The sequence below is a fragment of the Bufo bufo genome, chromosome 3, assembly GCF_905171765.1.
Source record: "Bufo bufo chromosome 3, aBufBuf1.1, whole genome shotgun sequence".
NCBI lineage: Eukaryota > Metazoa > Chordata > Amphibia > Anura > Bufonidae > Bufo > Bufo bufo.
The window spans coordinates 569,903,415-569,924,290 of NC_053391.1; the positions used below are offsets into that span (position 1 = coordinate 569,903,415).

At 41.7% G+C, this 20,876-nt stretch overlaps 1 protein-coding gene across 1 annotated transcript in view; it reads right to left on the bottom strand.

Moving 5' to 3' along the window:
* Positions 1-20,876, bottom strand: part of LOC120996036 (retinol dehydrogenase 7-like) — an 84,303-nt gene that overhangs the window by 24,357 nt on the left and 39,070 nt on the right. Inside the window, exon 2 of the mRNA XM_040425698.1 lies at positions 18,825-19,156. Coding sequence (XP_040281632.1) covers positions 18,825-19,137 — 313 coding nt within the window. The 5' untranslated portion in view covers positions 19,138-19,156. The remainder of the gene's footprint in view (positions 1-18,824; positions 19,157-20,876) is intronic.

Sequence of the window (20,876 nt, forward strand, 5' to 3'; positions counted from 1 at the left end):
TCATAGCTATTTTTATTTTAAATCCAATTATTATTTTCAAACAACCGGTACGGCTATGGGCACCAGATTCACCACCAGTTACGCTGACCTGATTATGGCGGCGTGAGAGCAGGAAGCAATAACACCGAAGCTGGGGTTGAGTCTGGTGCTCTGGCGACGATACATTGACGATGTCGTCTTAATATGAAAGGATATACAAGAGGAACTGATTAAGTTCATTGAGGATTTGAACAGAAATTAAGTAAATTTAAAATTTACATCAAATATAACACAACCAATTGAAAAAGACACACATATACAATTATAACACAAATATTTTATTGAATAATAAATATAACAACAGACCATAGACAATGATAAAATGAGTAGCAGCAGTGCAGACAAGCGCTGCGATAAGCAGTTCAGCCGCCTGACTCTGGGTAAATGAGTCCAAAAACCCAAAAGAGCAATAGGGAAACAGTGTATGCTGCACTAAGCAGGCAATATAAACCCTACCCCCAATACACGTACAAGCCTCCAACCCCCACAGATAAACATACAACAACTGCAAAATAGGAGCCAGAAACAAGGGTGAAGTAACAGCACCTATAGCTAGCCCATAAGCAGTATGGAGGGACAACAATAGTAGTAATAAACGTGGAATAAGAAAAAATTATACTATAACATATTACCTAGAGTTGATAGGAGGCACAGATGGAACAAACCCAGGTCTGGCAGAGAGCGCACCCCGACGCACGTTTCACTCCTCCGCTTATTCAGGGGGCGTATACATTAGCACCTGCTACCACCCTACATATAGCCTGGATGATTGATAATCAGGTGTAATGCACCTGACAAATAGCCAATAATACTGCAGCACAGAGAACTGACATGAAACAAACCAATCGTTGCTGACTGCATCATCAAACAGAGACAGCGCAGTGTCAGCATCACCGGTCACATGACCAGCCATAGTAAGACCAGGAAGTGGGAGAGAAAAAAAAAAAAAAAACTTTATACGAATGATCGAAATTAAGAACAAACGCATGCGGATGTTACCCAGTCACGCGAGAAGTCTGCAGCCGAGCTCAGCCACACGTCACCGCCTCAAGTCAGATGCAGAAAAACTCATGCAAGACCGGAACCATAGAAATCTAAATTTTATCGCGATCACATGATCGCATATAACTTCCTGTCGCACCATGGCAACTGTATGCAAATTTTATCGCGATCACATGATCGCATACCACTTCCTGTCGCACCATGGCAACTGGATGCAAATGCAAAAGCCATCTCGCATGAACAGAGCCACCGGAACTTAGGTAAAAAGCGATCACATGATCGCATCTTACTCACTGTGTTACCGGTAAGCCTGCGCTCACCCAGGACAAAAAAGCCTGTTTATACAGATCAAGTCCTGTGCTGCACTAAATATTTAAAACATGGAGCAGCTTTAGACAGACATGGCATTTCAGCAACAGACCACCCCAATAAAATAAGGGACTCCTGCACATAGTGTCATCATACAAAACTTATCAGGAGGCACCTCCAAAAGAAGTTATACCTATAGGGCGAATATAGGATGTCTGCAAAGCAAAAAATAGTACACTGCTCAAAAAAATAAAGGGAACACTTAAACAACACAATGTAACTCCAAGTCAATCACACTTCTGTGAAATCAAACTGTCCACTTAGGAAGCAACACTGAGTGACAATCAATTTCACATGCTGTTGTGCAAATGGGATAGACAACAGGTGGAAATTATAGGCAATTAGCAAGACACCCCCAATAAAGGAGTGGTTCTGCAGGTGGTGACAACAGACCACTTCTCAGTTCCTATGCTTCCTGGCTGATGTTTTGGTCACTTTTGAATGCTGGCGGTGCTTTCACTCTAGTGGTAGCATGAGACTGAGTCTACAACCCACACAAGTGGCTCAGGTAGTGCAGCTTATCCAGGATGGCCCATCAATGCGAGCTGTGGCAAGAAGGCTTGCTGTGTCTGTCAGCGTAGTGTCCAGAGCATGGAGGCACTACCAGGAGACAGGCCAGTACATCAGGAGACGTGGAGGAGGCCAACAACCCAGCAGCAGGACCGCTACCTCCGCCTTTGTGCAAGGAGGAACAGGAGGAGCACTGACAGAGCCCTGCAAAATGACATCCAGCAGGCCACAAATGTGCATGTGTCTGCTCAAATGGTCAGAAACAGACTCCATGAGGGTCATATGAGGGCCCGACGTCCACAGGTGGGGGTTGTGCTTACAGTCCAACACCGTGCAGGACGTTTGGCATTTGCCAGAGAACACCAAGATTGGCAAATTCGCCACTGGCGCCCTGTACTCTTCACAGATGAAAGCAGGTTCACACTGAGCACATGTGACAGACGTGACAGAGTCTGGAGACGCCGTGGAGAACGTTCTGCTACCTCAACATCCTCCAGCATGACCGGTTTGGCATTGGGTCAGTAATGGTGTGGGGTGGCATTTCTTTGGAGGGCCGCACAGCCCTCCATGTGCTCACCAGAGGTAGCCTGACTGCCATTAGGTACCGAGATGAGATCCTCAGACCCCTTGTGAGACTGGTGCGGTTGGCCCTGGGTTCCTCCTAATGCAAGACAATGCTAAACCTCATGTGGCTGGAGTGTGTCAGCAGTTCCTGCAAGACGAAGGCATTGGTTCTATGGACTGGCCCGCCCATTCCCCAGACCTGAATCCAATTGAGCATATCTGGGACATCATGTCTCGCTCTATCCACCAACGTCACGTTGCACCAAAGACTGTCCAGGAGTTGGCAGATGCTTTAGTCCAGGTCTGGGAGGAGATCCCTCAGGAGACCGTCCGCCACCTCATCAGGAGCATGCACAGGCGTTGTAGGGAGGTCATACAGGCACGTGGAGGCCACACACACTACTGAGCCTCATTTTGACTTGTTTTAAGGACATTACATCAAAGTTGGATCAGCCTGTAGTGTGTTTTTCCACTTTAATTTTGAGTGTGACTCCAAATCCAGACCTCCATGGGTTGAAAAATTTGATTTCCATTTTTTTATTTTTGTGTGATTTTGTTGTCAGTACATTCAACTATGTAAATAACTAAGTATTTCAGAAGAATATTTAATTAATTCAGATCTAGGATGTGTTATTTTTGTGTTCCCTTTATTTTTTAGCAGTGTATATAAAATCTATGCAAAATGTGCTAAATAGATGCCTACAAACTATATATACATATAATTAAATATAAAATGTGACATGAGTACTGATTACAGTCGTGCTATGCAAGCTCACACCATACATAGCAGGACCAAATCCTCTATAATAGTAATGAAACAAGTGTATAAAATGATGTATAAATATAAATAAGGTGCAACATTATGCGCTATACTCATTCCACATCCATAGAGGGTACCAAGCATGGCCCTCCATAGTATTTCTAGTAAAACACAATACATGTGAGCATATATTAAAGAACAAGTAGAAGAAAGTACTTACTATATTCATAAAAGTACTTATATAATGCATGTAATAACAAGTGCTGCGTGGTGCCAAAAAAGAAAAAACAATACACAATAGACGAAATTGTGATGGTGCGGTGCAGTGCGGTGCAGTGCAGTGCAAGTGAAACATGCAAGTGACATGCAGTGATTTAAAATTTCTAAACTTAAATGACTATATGATGGATAATACAGAACATCCTAAGTTTCACCCATATAACAATTCAATAAAATATAAGCTTAGTGCATACGCCGGACTACATATCCAAAGGCTACCCCCCAAAATGAATAAAACCATCAATCAAATATAAAAATATATCAGATGGCACTCTCTTCTTTGTGTTCGCATGATTGTCAACCCGATCCAGATTTTAAATATAGAATGGCCAAATGATCCAAGGCACATGTAAGATCCGCAGGTACCAAATCCCATATTTGTAATCCTATTAAAAATACAGAAACAACAATGTTAGCATAAAATGACAGTTAAAAACACATAGCGTGTGACTGGTTTGGAGCCCGGGCCATAGGCAACAATGTGATATCAGTGCACCGACGGCAACAGAGAAGGAACACACTCCACAACAAGACAGATATTAAAGGAATGGGGCAAAACGGTTGCCCTCATTCAAACCAAAAGGTGCCACTTCGTGTATCTATGAGAACCCGGTCGATACCTCTGACCCGTAATAGAGACCCATCTGATTCATGTTTTTCCTTGAAGTGTCTTGCCAAGGTCTTCAACTGTGTCTCATCTTCCTCATCTTTAGCTGCTATAATGGATAGCACATGTTCTCTGACTCTTCTCCTCAGTTGTCGGGATGTCATCCCCACATAAATCAAATTACATGGGCAAATGGCCCAGTATATAACCCCCATTGTCATGCAATTAATGGAATGTGTAATCCTGAAGGTTTTGTTATTAGCAGAATTGTGGAACTGTGTTGCTCTCTCCATGTTAGCACAGGCAACACACTTACCACAAGGCTTGCTCTCCCACGGGGTCCCCTTTGTCCCAAAGAGGCCCACCTCTTTGCGGGTATAGTGGCTGCGGACCAGCCGGTCACGCAAATTTTTAGCCCTCCTAAAAGTGATCGAAGGGTATGGGGTAATGGCCCCCTGTAGTTGTGGGTCCTGTAATAGAATATCCCAATATTTTGTTAGGGCATTATTTACCTCCTTCCACTTGTTGTTATATCCTGTGATGAATCTCAGTTGTTGTGAGTCTTCCCGCGTACTTTTCTTGTGTAAGAGATCTCTTCTCCTTGATGATCTGGCCCTCCAATAGGCCTTTTCAATACAACGCCTGCCATAGCCTCTCTGCTCAAACCTTTCCCTCGGGTCCCTTGCCTGGACCTCGAACATCTCATCGGAGGAACAAACCCTGCGAACTCGCAGGAATTGTCCGACTGGAATACTTTTAATTAGGTTGCTTGGGTGTGACGAATCTGCATGCAGGAGAGCATTTACTGATGTTTCTTTTCTAAACAGATTGGTCGTGATCCATCCACCCGCATCCACCTGAAACAGCACATCCAGAAACTCAACATTTGTACGAGCAATCTTGTAGGTAAGCTTGATATTTCTGTCATTATCATTGAGCAAACCAATGAAATGTACGTGTATTGGGGGTAGGGTTTATATTGCCTGCTTAGTGCAGCATACACTGTTTCCCTATTCCTCTTTTGGATTTTTGGACTCATTTACCCAGAGTCAGGCGGCTGAACTGCTTATCGCAGCGCTTGTCTGCACTGCTGCTACTCATTTTATCATTGTCTATGGTCTGTTATATTCATTACTCAATAAAATATTTGTGTTATAATTGTATATGTGTGTCTTTTTCAATTGGTTGTGTTATAACATTTCGGCACACATAATCTCATCCTTTGGATGATTTAATAGGTGGTACTTACATCAAATATAAGTAAAGATGCTATACAATTCCTAGACCTCAATATAGAGGTCAGGGATTCAAAATTTGTGTGCAGTACTCATTAGTGGTGAGCGTCAGGAGCTATATTCGAATTTGCGATATTTCACAAATATTTTGTAAAAAATTCGTCATATATTGGAGAATTCAAGATTATTTTTCTGAATGCGAAAAATCGGCAATGTAAAAATCGTGTAATGCGAATTTGTAATGCAAAATACAGGCGTGGGTCACTTTGGCTACTTTTTTCAAGCTGCTAGAAGTTTCATGAGTTTCTCCTGAGACTGGAGAAAATGGTTGGCATGGCAGAACATTACAATAGCTTTATATGCAGATAGAGTCAAGTGCTCCAATATATTCGCAATTGTGCTAATCGGCGGTAATTAGAATATTTTTTCGCACTACGTGCAACTTCACATTTTAGCAGGTCTGACTACCGATTACTGATTGGTGCACTAAGTATTGTTGTGAACTTGACATTGCTTCCTTCTCATTGGCCCACAAGCAAGAAGCAGAGAGGAATTTTGTGTTCACATGGAAAAAAATGCAGAATATTCAATATAACGAATATTAAACACTATATTCAAAATATTCGCGAATTCTCGAAGTGGCGATATCCACGATAAAAATTCACTATTCGAATATTCCCGCTCAACACTAGTACTCATCACAAAGAGGTTGCAAAACACAGTTTCATACTCAGAACTAGTTGCCATCTGCCCCGTTGGCTCCTTAATGTACTCTTCAGCCAATTTAGAAGGTTAAAAAGAAATTGTACCGAAAAAGATCAGTTTGAAAAGAGGCGGAGTCCATGAAAAAACTGTTTTTGGAGAAAGAATATCCATTAGAACTAATTGATAGTTCGTTAAATCAGGTGAGGAACCTGGATAGATGGGCATTCTTTCAAACGAGAGAGAAAAGCAATAAAGAGAATTCATCTAAACTAGTACTACCATTCAATAGAGAACATAAAAAAAAAATTCTATGATTCTAAATAAACACTGGCATTTGTTGCTAGAAAGAAAACTATTGGCACCTACCCTCCCAAAAAGACCTCCAATAACATATACAAGAGCGCCCAATTTGGGTATACAAGTAGCTCCTACAATAAAAAGATAAAGATAAATCTATAGCCACACCTTGGGAAGAACTCAAGGGTTTTTACAGGTGTGGTTCTTGCAATAACTGCAAACAAACTATATTGATAGAAAAACGACTATTATAAAATCAAAAGTAAATACATTTAAATGGGAAATAAAATAAACTTTACTAGTAATACGGTGGCGGTAATCTATATAGTGTAATATGAATATATATATAGTGGAAAGTCCGTGCTCCAAACAGTACATTGGACGTACAGGGAGAAAGTTAAAAGCTAGAATATCAGAACACATAAATAATATTAAGAAAGGATATGAAAAACATTCATTGTCATATCACTTTTAACTGTATCACAATAGTAATCCCATAGGTTTGAGATAAGCAGCACTTCAGACAGTCAAAAAGGATTGGAGAGGAGGAGATTTTACAGCCAAAATGTCAAGAAATGAATCTAAGATGATTTAGAGTTTGGATCAATGGCACCTTGGGGATTGAAATCTAAAATGGAAATATTTGTTTTTCTATAAGGGACCGGTGGTAGTTTTTCATGACATGTCAGCATTTGGTTTGATATCAATACGTCGGCATGTCCTGCATTTTCCACCAGCCCCAAGAGATCATCCATTATCCCCCCTTTTTCGATACATTGTGCACATAGATATTGATTTATACATATGGTTTTATTTTGTAGTATTTATTTTTTATTTTTTTGCATTATTGCATTTTTATATTTGTGTGTTTTTTTTAGACATCATATTGTATAGTGCGCGCTTAAAGAAGCGGTAGTATGTATTATTATATGGAATAAGATAGATATAATATATTGAATAAGTGCAATAACAGACTCTATTATCATGTAGAAAACGCAGAGTCTGAATTCTTACATGAAATTATCAACAAAGTCCAGTCCCGGTTTGAAATAAAGATACCGGTATAGTATAATTCAGTCTATGTTTTTTTAATGAACATGATGGTATAAAAATTGACTATGTCCCTCATTTACATTATATACCACTGAGGAAGTGACCATGTAGGTCTCGAAAACGCGTCTGGTTAGACAGAAAAAACTTCGTTCCACAAGCAACTTCCATAAGACTGAACAGAAACGGGTCTGAACAGTGGGGTATCTAATTGGAAGATCAACGCACACAGCCACGAGTCTTACTCGGCGTTCCTGGATCCTTATCCCGCATGTGCTGAAAATCAATGTGCCCGCACCAGCGCAGGGATACAGATGCCAGCAGCTGTAAAAGTCACAACAGCACGTACTGTATGTATAAACTACCCAGCCAACAACTAACAACTACAGCATAACTAGACTTGGGTAATCAGCAATTGTACAGTCGTGGCCAAAAGTTTTGAGAATGACACAAATATTAGTTTTCACAAAGTTTGCTGCTAAACTGCTTTTAGATCTTTGTTTCAGTTGTTTCTGTGATGTAGTGAAATATAATTACACGCACTTCATACGTTTCAAAGGCTTTTATCGACAATTACATGACATTTATGCAGAGTCAGTATTTGCAGTGTTGGCCCTTCTTTTTCAGGACCTCTGCAATTCGACTGGGCATGATCTCAATCAACTTCTGGGCCAATTCCTGACTGATAGCAACCCATTCTTTCATAATCACTTCTTGGAGTTTGTCAGAATTAGTGGGTTTTTGTTTGTCCACCCGCCTCTTGAGGATTTACCACAAGTTCTCAATGGGATTAAGATCTGGGGAGTTTCCAGGCCATGGACCCAAAATGTCAACGTTTTGGTCCCCGAGCCACTTAGTTATCACTTTTGCCTTATGGCACGGTGCTCCATCGTGCTGGAAAATGCATTGTTCTTCACCAAACTGTTGTTGGATTGTTGGAAGAAGTTGCTGTTGGAGGGTATTTTGGTACCATTTTTTATTCATGGCTGTGTTTTGGGGCAAAATTGTGAGTGAGCCCACTCCCTTGGATGAGAAGCAACCCCACACATGAATGGTCTCAGGATGCTTTACTGTTGGCATGACACAGGACTGATGGTAGCGCTCACCTTTTCTTCTCCGGACAAGGCTTTTTCCAGATGCCCCAAACAATCGGAAAGAGGCTTCATCGGAGAATATGACTTTGCCCCAGTCCTCAGCATTCCATTCACCATACTTTCTGCAGAAGATCAATCTGTCCCTGATGTTTTTTTTGGAGAGAAGTGGCTTCTTTGCTGCCCTTCTTGACACCAGGCCATCTTCCAAAAGTCTTCGCCTCACTGTGCGTGCAGATGCGCTCACACCTGCCTGCTGCCATTCCTGAGCAAGCTCTGCACTGGTGGCACTCCGATCCCACAGCTGAATCCTCTTTAGGAGACGATCCTGGCGCTTGCTGGACTTTCTTTGACGCCCTGAAGCCTTCTTAACAAGAATTGAACCTCTTTCCTTGAAGTTCTTGATGATCCTATAAATTGTTGATTGAGGTGCAATCTTAGTAGCTACAATATCCTTGCCTGTGAAGCCATTTTTATGCAATGCAATGATGGCTGCACGCGTTTCTTTGCAGGTCACCATGGTTAACAATGGAAGAACAATGATTTCAAGCATCACCCTCCTTTTAACATGTCAAGTCTGCCATTTTAACCCAATCAGCCTGAAATAATGATCTCCAGCCATGTGCTCGTCAACATTCTCACCTAAGTTAAAAAGACGATTACTGAAATGATCTCAGCAGGTCCTTTAATGACAGCAATGAAATGTAGTGGAAAGTTTTTTTTGGGATTAAGTTAATTTTCATGGCAAAGAAGGACTATGCAATTCATCTGATCACTCTTCATAACATTCTGGAGTATATGCAAATTGCTATTATAAAAACTTAAGCAGCAACTTTTCCAATTTCCAATATTTATGTATTTCTGAAAACTTTTCGCCACGACTGTACATACTATTATATCAGCGGTGCGTTATATACAATCATTGGAGCCCTGTTCACACTAATTTGTCCAACTGACATTGATCAGATAAAAGGACAGTACGGAACATTGTATTTTATACAATAATGCAACAGCTCCGCACTATTAAGGATAGAGGGACTGGACAGTGATTTATTAATTGGGTTATATTTTATTTATCCCTGTGGTTTATTTTTATTAAAGTAATGTTTTTAAAGAAGCATATTAAGCTAAAGTGGTTTAGCACGCCAAGCAATACGTTGGAGAGCGCTCTCATTTATTGCGTATTAAAATTATAAGAATGGCCTGCACTAGATATATAAAAAGGTGCATATGTTTATCATTCAGGCAGGATAAGGGCTTGTTCACAGGACCATATGTATTTTGCGGTCCGCAAAAAACGTATCCGCAAAAAATACGGGTGACGTCCATGTGCATTCCGTATTTTGCGGAATGGAACAGCTGGCCCCTAATTGAACAATACTATCCTAGTACTATAAAAAATTTTTGCGGAACAAAAATACGGACATACGGAAATGGAATGCACACGGAGTACCTTCCCTTTTTTTGGCGTGAATGAATGGTTCCGTATACGGTTCGCCAAAAAAACTGAACGACATTGAAAGAAAATACGTTCGTGAGCATGAACCCTATGTCTTAAAGAGGTTAGCCCACTAGCAACATTGTATGATTTATGGGACACCCACTAGAGATGAGCAAACCTATTGAGGTTCAGTTCAGGATCACGGAATTTTCCAAAAAGTTCAGGTCACACCGAATAGATTCAGATAGCCCTGATAATTGGTATATAGCCCTCTCTAGTATCCTAGGAATCAGAATTCTTTGGAAAAAATGTTCTCTTTTTGTTCATTTTTTTCATTTTTTTCATGAATTTTTGCTTTTTCTACTCCCCTCCCCAAGTTCTTAAACACAATGACAGCAATAGTACAAATGATGTCTGAGTGACACTGACATACATAGCTGTGGGTAAACACATGTTCGATGGTGTTAGCAAACAGCATGTTTACAAAGATACCATGCAGTCACATGTGTTATGCTTTTTCATATTCCAAAGCTTCCAAAAATTGTCCATTATCAGAGGCAGATGGTGTTTAACCCCTTATGGACCGGACTTATTTTCACCTTAAGGACCAGGCCATTTTTTTGCAAATCTGACCAGTGTCACTTTATGTGTTAATAACTTTAAAATCCTTTTACTTATCCGGGCCATTCTGAGATAGTTTTTTTCGACACATATTGTACTTCATGACACTGGTAAAATGGAGTAAAAAAAATATATTTTTTATTTATAAAGAAAAAAATACCAAATTTACCAAAAATTGGGAAAAATTTGCAAATTTCCAAGTTTTAATTTCTCTACTTCTATAATACATAGTAATACCTCCAAAAATAGTTATTACTTTACATTCCCCATATGTCTACTTCATGTTTGTATTATTTTGGGAATGCCAGTTTATTTTTTGGGGATGTTACAAGGCTTAGAAGTTTAGAAGCAAATCTTGAAATGTTTCCGAAATTTTCAAAAAAACAATTTTTAAGGACCTGTTCAGGTCTGTAATCACTTTGTGAGGCTTACATAATAGAAACCACCCAAAAATGACCCAATTCTAGAAACTACACCCCTCAAGGTATTCAAAACTGATTTTACGTTGTCGTTAACCCTTTAGGTGTTCCACAAGAGTTAATGGAAATGGAGATAAAATTTCAGAATTTCGATTTTTTGGGGGGAAAATTTTCCATTTTAATCCATTTTTTCCAGTAACAAAGCAAGGGTTAACAGCCAAAGAAAACTCAATATTTATTGCCCTGATTCTGTCGTTTGCAGAAACACCCCATATGTGGTCGTAAACTACTGTACGGGCACACGGTAGGGCATAGAGGGAAAGGAGCGCCGTGTGATTTCTGGAAGGCAGATTTTGCTGGACTGGTTTATTTATACAATGTCCCATTTGAAGCCCCCCTGATGCACCCCTAGAGTAGAAACTCCATAAAAGCGACCCCATTTGGAAACTATGGGATAAGGTGGCAGTTTTGTTGGGACTATTTTTAGGGTACATTTGATTTTTTGCTCTATATTACATTTTTGTGAGGCAAGGTTACCAAAAATAGAAATTCTGAAATGTCATCTCCATTTGCCATAAACTGTTGAGGAACACCTAAAGGGTTAATAAAGTTTGTAAAATCTGTTTTGAATACCTTGAGGGGTGTAGTTTCTTAGATGTGGTCACTTTTATGGAGTTTCTACTCTAGGGGTGCATCAGGGGTTCTTCAAAAAAAAAAAAAAAAGCCATCAAAACCTGCCTTCCAGAAACCATACGGCATTCCTTTCTTCTGCGCCATGCCGTCTGGTCATACAGCAGTTTACAACCACATATGGGGTGTTTCTGTAAACTGCAGAATCAGGGTAATAAATATTAGGTTTTGTTTGGCTGTTAATCCTTGCTTTGTTACTGGAAAAAACTGATAAAAATGGAAAATTTGCCAAAAATAGCTGTTTTGGCACAGTTTTTATTTTATTTTTTTGACCGTGTTCATCTGAGGGGTTAGGTCATGGGGTATATTTATAGAGCAGATTCTTACGGACGCGGCGATACCTAATATGTCTACTTTTTTATTTATTTTAGTTTTACAAAATAATATTTAAAAAAAATTAAAAAATTATTAGTTTTAGTGTCAAGTCTGAGAACCATAGTTTTTTTTCGATTGTCAGTGGCTAAATGGAATTAAAATTGGGGAAGGGGATTATAAATTTAGTACTCCATGGAAGTGTGGTTCTCCCTGAAGCAACCCTCAATGCAGAGGCCCAGATCGGGGCACGTGTCACACTGAGTGGTGGTGTCCTTCCGTATCACCCTCCTGTGACACACTCTGCACTTTTTTGGGGACCGTCCCTTCTTTCCAGTATGGTGGACCACACCTGGAAAGTGTTGGCCAGGGACGATCCGGGACGCCTCCAGTTCCCGAGGTACTCCGGCCTTCTCTTTCCCGGTCAGAAAAGATCAGGGCCTTGAGGACTGCCTCATAGAACTGGAGGAATTTCCCTGTGTTACCAGCGCTCCGGGACAGAAACATACATAGAAACATAGAATGTATCGGCAGATAAGAACCATTTGGCCCATCTAGTCTGCCCAATATACTTAATACTATGAATAGCCCCTGGCCCTATCTCCAGCAGCCTCCAGCAGTGAACACCTCATCCAGGAAGTAGTATAAACCACAAAGTGAGGTAGTATGGGAGGGAATATAAAGGGAGACAATTAGTCTAAATAGGTGACACCTGGGAGAAGGAAAGGAGATGACAAAGTGAAACCAAAACAAAGAACGTCATGCAAGAGGTAGAGAAAAACGTCTGCCAGACCTTCTCACAGAACTGGCGGTGACAGGAGCCCTCTCGCACCTATATAAAATAAAGAAATAAAGAAATAAAACCATCAACATAGCACTGATGGGATCTACATCTAGGACTTGTTTATTAGTAGCTACACAATAGAAACGCCCCTGCTGTGTTACACACCTAATCCAAAATTCTTTCCCCCCCTCTCCTTACTCCCCCCCCACAGTTGTTTTGGCGCCAAAGACACTACCTGACAAGCATATACAGTTGGAAGAAAAAGTATGTGAACCCTTAGGAATTATATGGATTTCTGCACAAATTGGTCATAAAATGTGATCTGATCTTCATCTAAGTCACAACAATAGACAATCACAGTCTGCTTAAACTAATAACACACAAAGAATTAAATGTTACCATGTTTTTATTGAACACACCATGTAAACATTCACAGTGCAGGTGGAAAAAGTATGTGAACCCTTGGATTTAATAACTGGTTGAACCTCCTTTGGCAGCAATAACTTTAACCAAACATTTCCTGTAGTTGCAGATCAGACGTGTACAACGGTCATGAGTAATTCTTGACAATTCCTCTTTACAGAACTGTTTCAGTTCAGCAATATTGTTGGGATGTCTGGTGTGAATCGCTTTCTTGAGGTCATGCCACAGCATCTCAATCGGGTTGAGGTCAGGACTCTGACTGGGCCACTCCAGAAGGCGTATATTTTCTTCTGTTTAAGCCATTCTGTTGTTGATTTACTTCTATGCTTTGGGCCGTTGTCTTGTTGCAACATCCATCTTCTGTTGAACTTCAGCTGATGGATAAATGGCCTTAAAGGGCTTCTGTCACCCCACTAAAGTCATATTTTTTTTTGGGCTAGTTAAATTCCTTATACTGCGATATATGAATATATAATGCTCTTACTCACTTTCCTTCAGCAGTTTCTTCAAAAAACAGACTTTTATAATATGTAAATGAGCTCTCTACCAGCAAGTAGGGCGGCTACTTGCTGGTAGCAGCCGCATCCTCCTTTCATAAATGACGCCCCCTCCTCATGTTGATTGACAGGGCCAGCGAACGTGCTCGCAGCCCTGTCTGCGTTCAAAATCTGGCGCCTGCGCCGTACCTGTCTTCAGTCGGCGTAGGTGCACTGAGAGGAGGACGCTCGCTCGGCCGCTCCTTCCTCAGTGCGCCTGCGCCAGGTGTAGATGTGACGTCAATGGCGCAGGCGCATTGAGGATGGAGCGGCCGAGCTAGCGTCCTCCTCTCAGTGCGCCTTTGCCGACTGAAGACAGGTACGGCGCAGGCACCAGATTCTGAACGCAGACAGGGCCAGCCAGAGGACGAGCACGTTCGCTGGCCCTGTCAATCAACATGAGGAGGGGGCGTCATTATGAAAGGAGGATGCGGCTGCTACCAGCAAGTAGCCTCCCTACTTGCTGGTAGAGAGCTCATTTACATATTATAAAAGTCTGTTTTTTGAAGAAACTGCTGAAGGAAAGTGAGTAAGAGCATTATAAGGAATTTAACTAGCCAAAAAAAGTCTTGATAAACTTGGGAATTCATTTTTTCTTCGATAATAGCAATCCATCCAGGCCCTGACGCAGCAAAGCAGCCCCAAACCATGATGAGCACACCACCATACTTCACAGTTGGGATGAGATTTTGATGTTGGTGTGCTGTACTTCTTTTTCTCCACACATAGTGTTGTGTGTTTCTTCCAAACAACTCAACTTTGGTTTCATCTGTCGACAGAATAGTACTGCTGTGGAACAGCCAGGTGCTCTTGTGCAAACTGTAAACGTGCAGCAATGTTTTTTTGGACAGCAGTGGCTTCCTCTGTGGTATCCTCCCATGAAATCCATTCTTGTTTAGTGTTTTACATATCGTAGATTCGCTAACAGGGATGTTAGCATATGCCAGAGACTTTTGTAAGTGTTTAGCTGACACTCTAGGATTCTTCTTCACCTCATTGAGCAGTCAGCGCTGTGCTCTTGCAGTCATCTTTACAGGATGGCCACTCCTATAGAGAGTAGCAGCAGTGCTGAACTTTCTCCATTTATAGACAATTTGTCTTATCGTGGACTGATGAACAGCAAGGCTTTTGGAGATACTTTTATAACCCTTTCCAGCTTTATGCAAGTCAACAATTCTTAATTGTAGGTCTTCTGAGAGCTCTTTTGTGCGAGGCATCATTCACATCAGGCAATGCTTCTTGTGAAAAGCAAACCCAGAACTGGTGTGTGTTTTTTTATAGGGCAGGGCAGCTGTAACCAACACCTCCACTCTCATCTCATTGATTGGACTCCAGTTGGCTGACACCTCTCTCCAATTAGCTCTTGGAGATGTCATTAGTCTAGGGGTTCACATACTTTTTCCACCTGCACTGTGAATGTTTACATGGTGTGTTCAATAAAAACATGGTAACATTTATTTCTTTGTGTGTTATTAGTTTAAGCAGACTGTGGATTGTCTATTGTTGTGACTTAGATGAAGATCAGATCACATTTTATGACCAATTTGTGCAGAAATCCATATAATTCCAAAGGGCTCACATACTTTTTCTTGCAACTGTATATATGTTCTTTTTGTTTTAAACTTGTTTTATTGTCCTGATGAAGCGGGTAATTCATCCCTGAAACGCGTAGACATATTAAAGCCATTTTAACTACACGCTTCATCTATATGGTATCCTTGGCAGCGCCTGTAGAAAAGGTTCATCTGTTTTTATCCGGCACAAGTTTTACTTCCACTCCAGCACCCGTACGTATTTGGGAGCAGGCAGGAACCCAGGCTGCAGCCAAGCACCTGTTCGCTGGTCGGGATATACACCAGCAAGAGCCTATACAGCTGTTGTGACTATCTCACAACAACCTCTGGTAAGCGAATTTTATACTCCTATGCATCAATATTGTCAGCAGTACCACACATGAGGCGCTGTCCTCTCTCTCTTTTTTTGATGTTTTAACACTGACAGAGGACAACTTGGTCTGTTTTGGTGTCACCATGCCACTTTTAGCATTGAAAACCCTCTCCAAGATTACACTGGAGGCTGGGCAAGAAGGAAGACTTTGAAGAAGACATACTGTGTCAGTTTGGGCCACTTCTCCAGTATTCATGCCCAGAAATCGATGGGTTCAGGGAGCAGAGTGTGCACTAGAGACAGGCCAGAGTGTAGGTAGACCTGAACCTTGGCACTGAGACAAAAGCTCTTGGCCTTCTGATTGGCCTCAGCCTGTCATGGCACATGAAAAAACGGCACCATCATGTTGAGGAGACTGAACTGGCTGCTGCTGCTGTGGCTTTTGCTGCTTGTGGCGGCAGGAGGGGAGTTGACTCTATGGGCGGTGGAGAGGGCCTCCCTTTTAGACACAGGCAGGTGTCTGCATGCCAAAATCTGCGGCAGGCTGAGTACACAGTGTTTCCTTGTTATAACGTAATTTGTCCTCCAATTTTTCTTTGATAGTGAAGGACTAAAAGCATGGCTATCCAGTAATCATCAGACTACTTGATGTCAACAATGCACCTGTCAATGGGTAAGAACGTGAGTCTACAGGTCGCCATTCTGGCCAGTGTGCCCAAGGAGCCAGTTCTTTCCAACTCCATCCCCCCACTGAGACAATTGGGTGTCGTGGCTAGTGTCAATGTCATCACCTCTTCTTCCTCCAGTGGCAGCACTTCCTCTTCCATGTGAGTTTCTCATTGTAGGTCCCCAACAGCTACAGGGCGGACAGCAAAGTGTGTTAACAGTTTTTCTTTCTCCTCCGTTGCCACCTGCATGAGCTTCTCCTCTAAAATACATATGAGGAGGATGAGGGACAGCTGCAGCATGAACAGAATGAGCTGCTCCCTACTGAGGTGGTCTGGTGCACTAAACAATCTGAAAGGGACAGTTTCCTGGAAATTGTGAGCACCTAGCTCACAGGCTAGTGTAGTTTAAAAAAAAAAAAAAACATTCAGGGAGCAGGTTTAGGGCAGCCAGGATGTTGTGGCTGTTGTCGCTGACCACGTTGCTCAGTTGGAATCAGCGGGGTGACAGCCAGTGGGATGTTTGCTGCTTGATATACTTTAGAAGCTACTTGTGACTGTGCTGTGTGACCACTTTCGCCCAGGCCGATCAACTCTAACACTGCATGACAAAGCTTGACTTAACACGTGCTAGCAAGAGGGGAAGCAATTCTGTGCTCTGATGCTGTTGGGGATGGTAGAGTGTCCACAGAGGAGGAGGCAGATAAGTATCTGCTGTGGAAGCCAGACCAATGAAATCGGGGAGATAAGGGGGGGCTGAAAGGACTTGGCCATGTTGCTGACCCAATGTTGTTGTTCATTGACCCAGTGGGTGTGCCCACCTTGTGGTTAAAAAATGCCATATGGGAGTTGCTTGCACAGAGATAAAAGCAGCCGAGCCTGGCTTTGCTCTGGCACGTTTTTTGCCTAACCCACCCACAGTGTGGTTGGCACCAACAGATCCCGAAGTACCAGACAAGAAAAAAAAAAAGCAGTACAGTCACAAAGATGTAATGGGTGCAATACCTCAGAGCAACAGGCACATGATCCACTTTAAGATCCAAAATTAAAAGAATAAGGCAGCACTCCAATTAACAGTGAATAGGGTGTAGGACCTGGTTTATTCCTCAGCAACATTTCAGCCCAGAACAATGAGGCCTTTGTCAAATCCCAAAGCAGACATGGCTCTGGTTGTTCTTTTGAAGGTATGTCACCTCTGGGCTTTTTTGCTGCCACCACCAGACTTTTCCACTGATGTTGTTTCTTCCACAGTACCCCTATCTGGCTTTCAGGTCCTGTCCAGCACACAATCATCATCAGAGGCCTCACCCTCCCTTTTATCAGACTGTGAGATATCATGGTGGGCTACTTGGCCCCCCTCCCCTTCTCTACATTTGACCCAACTGCCACTGTCGCTGCCCCCACCACCAATGTGATGGCTACGGGTGCCACTATTACCACCATCATCAACATAGCTATGCATGGAGTCCTCAGCCCAAACAGTGACTGCTCTTACACAAGTCATCAACAAGGAGACTCTCTTGACTATCTGCATTGCTATGCTACTTTCAATGCAGGGAGGCAGAGGGAAGCTATTCTAATGTACAGTATATAGGGACAGTTATAGCATATTACTGTCTGTATATATGGTTGAACAGCTTCCCCCTGTCTCCCTGCATTGCCAGTAGCGAGCACTTACTACTCACTCAGGCATCACTCCTGGTGGCTGGTTCATTACACAGCGTGCCCGGAGTACAGGAGAAAAGCTCACTGACAGCGTTGGCCATGCTGATCAGTAACCTGGACCTAAATGTATAAATATATATTTCATTTATAGTTATGACTGTACTGTCCCCAGTGAGGAAGCAGTGAGGACAGACGCCCAGCACCTCCCATACCAGTCTATCTTCCTAGCCAGCACAGGACTATGCTGTCAGGAAGATGGGTGTGCCTGAGCAAAGCTCAATTGAGAGAAAGCTGCTAAGAGACACTTCTGCCAAAGTTTCCTACTATAAATAACTGATTTACCCAAGTAAAGTATATTAGAAAAATGGCACCCCTACACATTACCCCCTTTCAAAAAAAAAAAAAAAAAAAATGGCAGTTACACTTTTAAACTATGTATACTGAGGGCACAGGGGGCCATTATTCATGCTAGGGACACCAAGTGGGACATTCTTTATACTTAGCCGGTACAAAGGAGGCCATTTTTATACTGGGGAGCACTATGGGGGGACATTATGTATACTTAGGGCTCTACAGGGGTTAAGATTAAAAGAAAGCCAATTAGATGCATCCTTTTAAATGGCAGTTTTTAATGGCCATTTAAAACATATGCAAAATGTCCATTAAAAATAAACAGACAGACAGAAAATGGATGCACATGGATGCAAAATGGCCATGTGAATGTAGTCTAATACAGCACTTGGTAGAGCTCTCCGCATTTTTTTTCCGGTTCATATTGATTCTGACAAAGAAACCTCCACATTTCTATATGAAATTAGTGGCATTCTAATATAAAGTATATTTATTCAAATATTTTTCTTTTTTGCTACTCACCGTGATTTCCGACAATACTAGCAATCCACTTGGCAGCTGAGCTGACACTCTCACTGTCTGCAACATCTAGAATTACTGTTTGTAGTCGACTTGATGCCTCTTTCTTCAGGTTCTCAGCCCCTTTCTCTGTTAGACATGACGCCAGCACTTTCATCCCACGTTTGTCCAGTTGCTTCGCCAGCACATTTCCAAATCCAGTGTCGCATCCAGTGATGAAGACATATTTATCTGTGAGATTTTCTAGGATCTGACTCTGTCTGTACCATCTATACAGGAGAATAAGAGCTAACACCACCAGCAGGGGGAGCCACATGACAGGACCTTACCTCAGCCTAGGAAAAAATGCAAGTAAGATGACTAATAATATCATAAATATTATTTTACATATCGATGTGTCAGCCATTACAAATGTATACTTCTTTCCAGATACAAGGTTACAGTGGAAACATGTAGTCTTACAAGAAAGATACTAACATTTAAAAATAACCATTATTTGAATAGGTGCTGTTAAAGGAGTTTTCCATGCCCTTTACAGATTCTAGGTAATACGTACTTTGCATTATTCTCTGGAAGAAAAATTGTTTAGTATTTACCTGTCCCTCGCTTCGCCCATGCTGCCATCTCAGCTACACCCTGACAGGCTGTGGGCTTTCTGTTATGCAGCTGAACAGGAAGAAAAGGGCACACATCCAGTCAGAGTGAAGTAGAAATGGTGGCATCAGCAGTGCAGAGGATGGGTAAGGGCAGCATCCTGTATAGAAATCTCATTATACTGCAAAAGAAAGTGCAAACAATACATTTTTGTGTAATGTATACTTATGTCGTATTTTCTGTATGTATATAGTAATCACAGGCCATCATCTTAGCCACCACTAGATGTGGATCTATAAAAGAGAAGGAAGAACATTCTAGAGCCAGTCTATTCCAATGAGAGAGTCTGTTATAGTCTAGCCTAGCGTAGTGCTAGGAGAAGGAAGCACAAAAACAGTGAGGAACAAAAGTATTTGAACACCCTGCGGTTTTGCAAGTTCTCCCACGTAGAAATCATGGAGGGGTTTGAAATTCACATTGTAGGTGCATTCCCACTCTGAGAGACAGAATAAAAAAAAAAATATCAAGAAATCACATTCTATGATTTTTAAAGAATTTATTTGTCTTGCACTGCTGAACATAAGTATTTGAACACCTGAGAAACAGCAAGAATTCTGGCTCTCAAAGACCTGTTACTGTGCCTTTAAAAGGTCCTCTACTCCACTTATTAATCTAACTTAGTAGCACCTGTCTGAGCTCTTTAAAGACCCCTGTCCACCCCAAAGTCAGTCAGATGCCAACTACTACCATGTGCAAGACAAAAAAGAGCTGTCAAAAGACACCAGAGACAAAATTGTGGACCTCCACAAGGCTGGAAAGGGCTATGGGGCAATTGCCAAGCAACTTGGTGAAAATACAGTGCTGCCCATAATTATTCATACCCCTGACAAATTTTGACTTGGTTACTTTTATTCAACCAGCAAGTAATTTTTTGACGGGAAATGACATAAGAGTCTCCCAAAAGATAAGAAGACGATGTACAAGAGGCATTATTGTGGAAAAAAAAACATTTCTCAGCTGTTATTTACATTTGAGCAAAAAGTGCCCAGTCCAAAATTATTCATACCCTTCTCAATAATCAATAGAAAAGCCTTTATTGGCTATTACAGCAATCAAACGCTTCCTATAATTGCAGACCAGCTTTTTGCATGTATCCACAGGTATTTTTGCCCATTCATCTTTAGCAATGAGCTCCAAATCTTTCAGGTTGGAGGATCGTCTTGCCATCACCCTGATCTTTAGCTCCCTCCACAGATTCTCAATTGGATTCAAGTCTGGACTTTGGCTGGGCCACTCCAAAACGTTAATGTTGTTGTCTGCTAACCATTTCTTCACCACTTTTGCTGTGTGTTTTGGGTCATTGTCATGCTGAAATGTCCACTGGTGCCAAGGCCAAGTTTCTCGGCAGACTGCCTGATGTTGTCGTTGAGAATCCTCATGTATTGCTTTTTTTTCATGGTG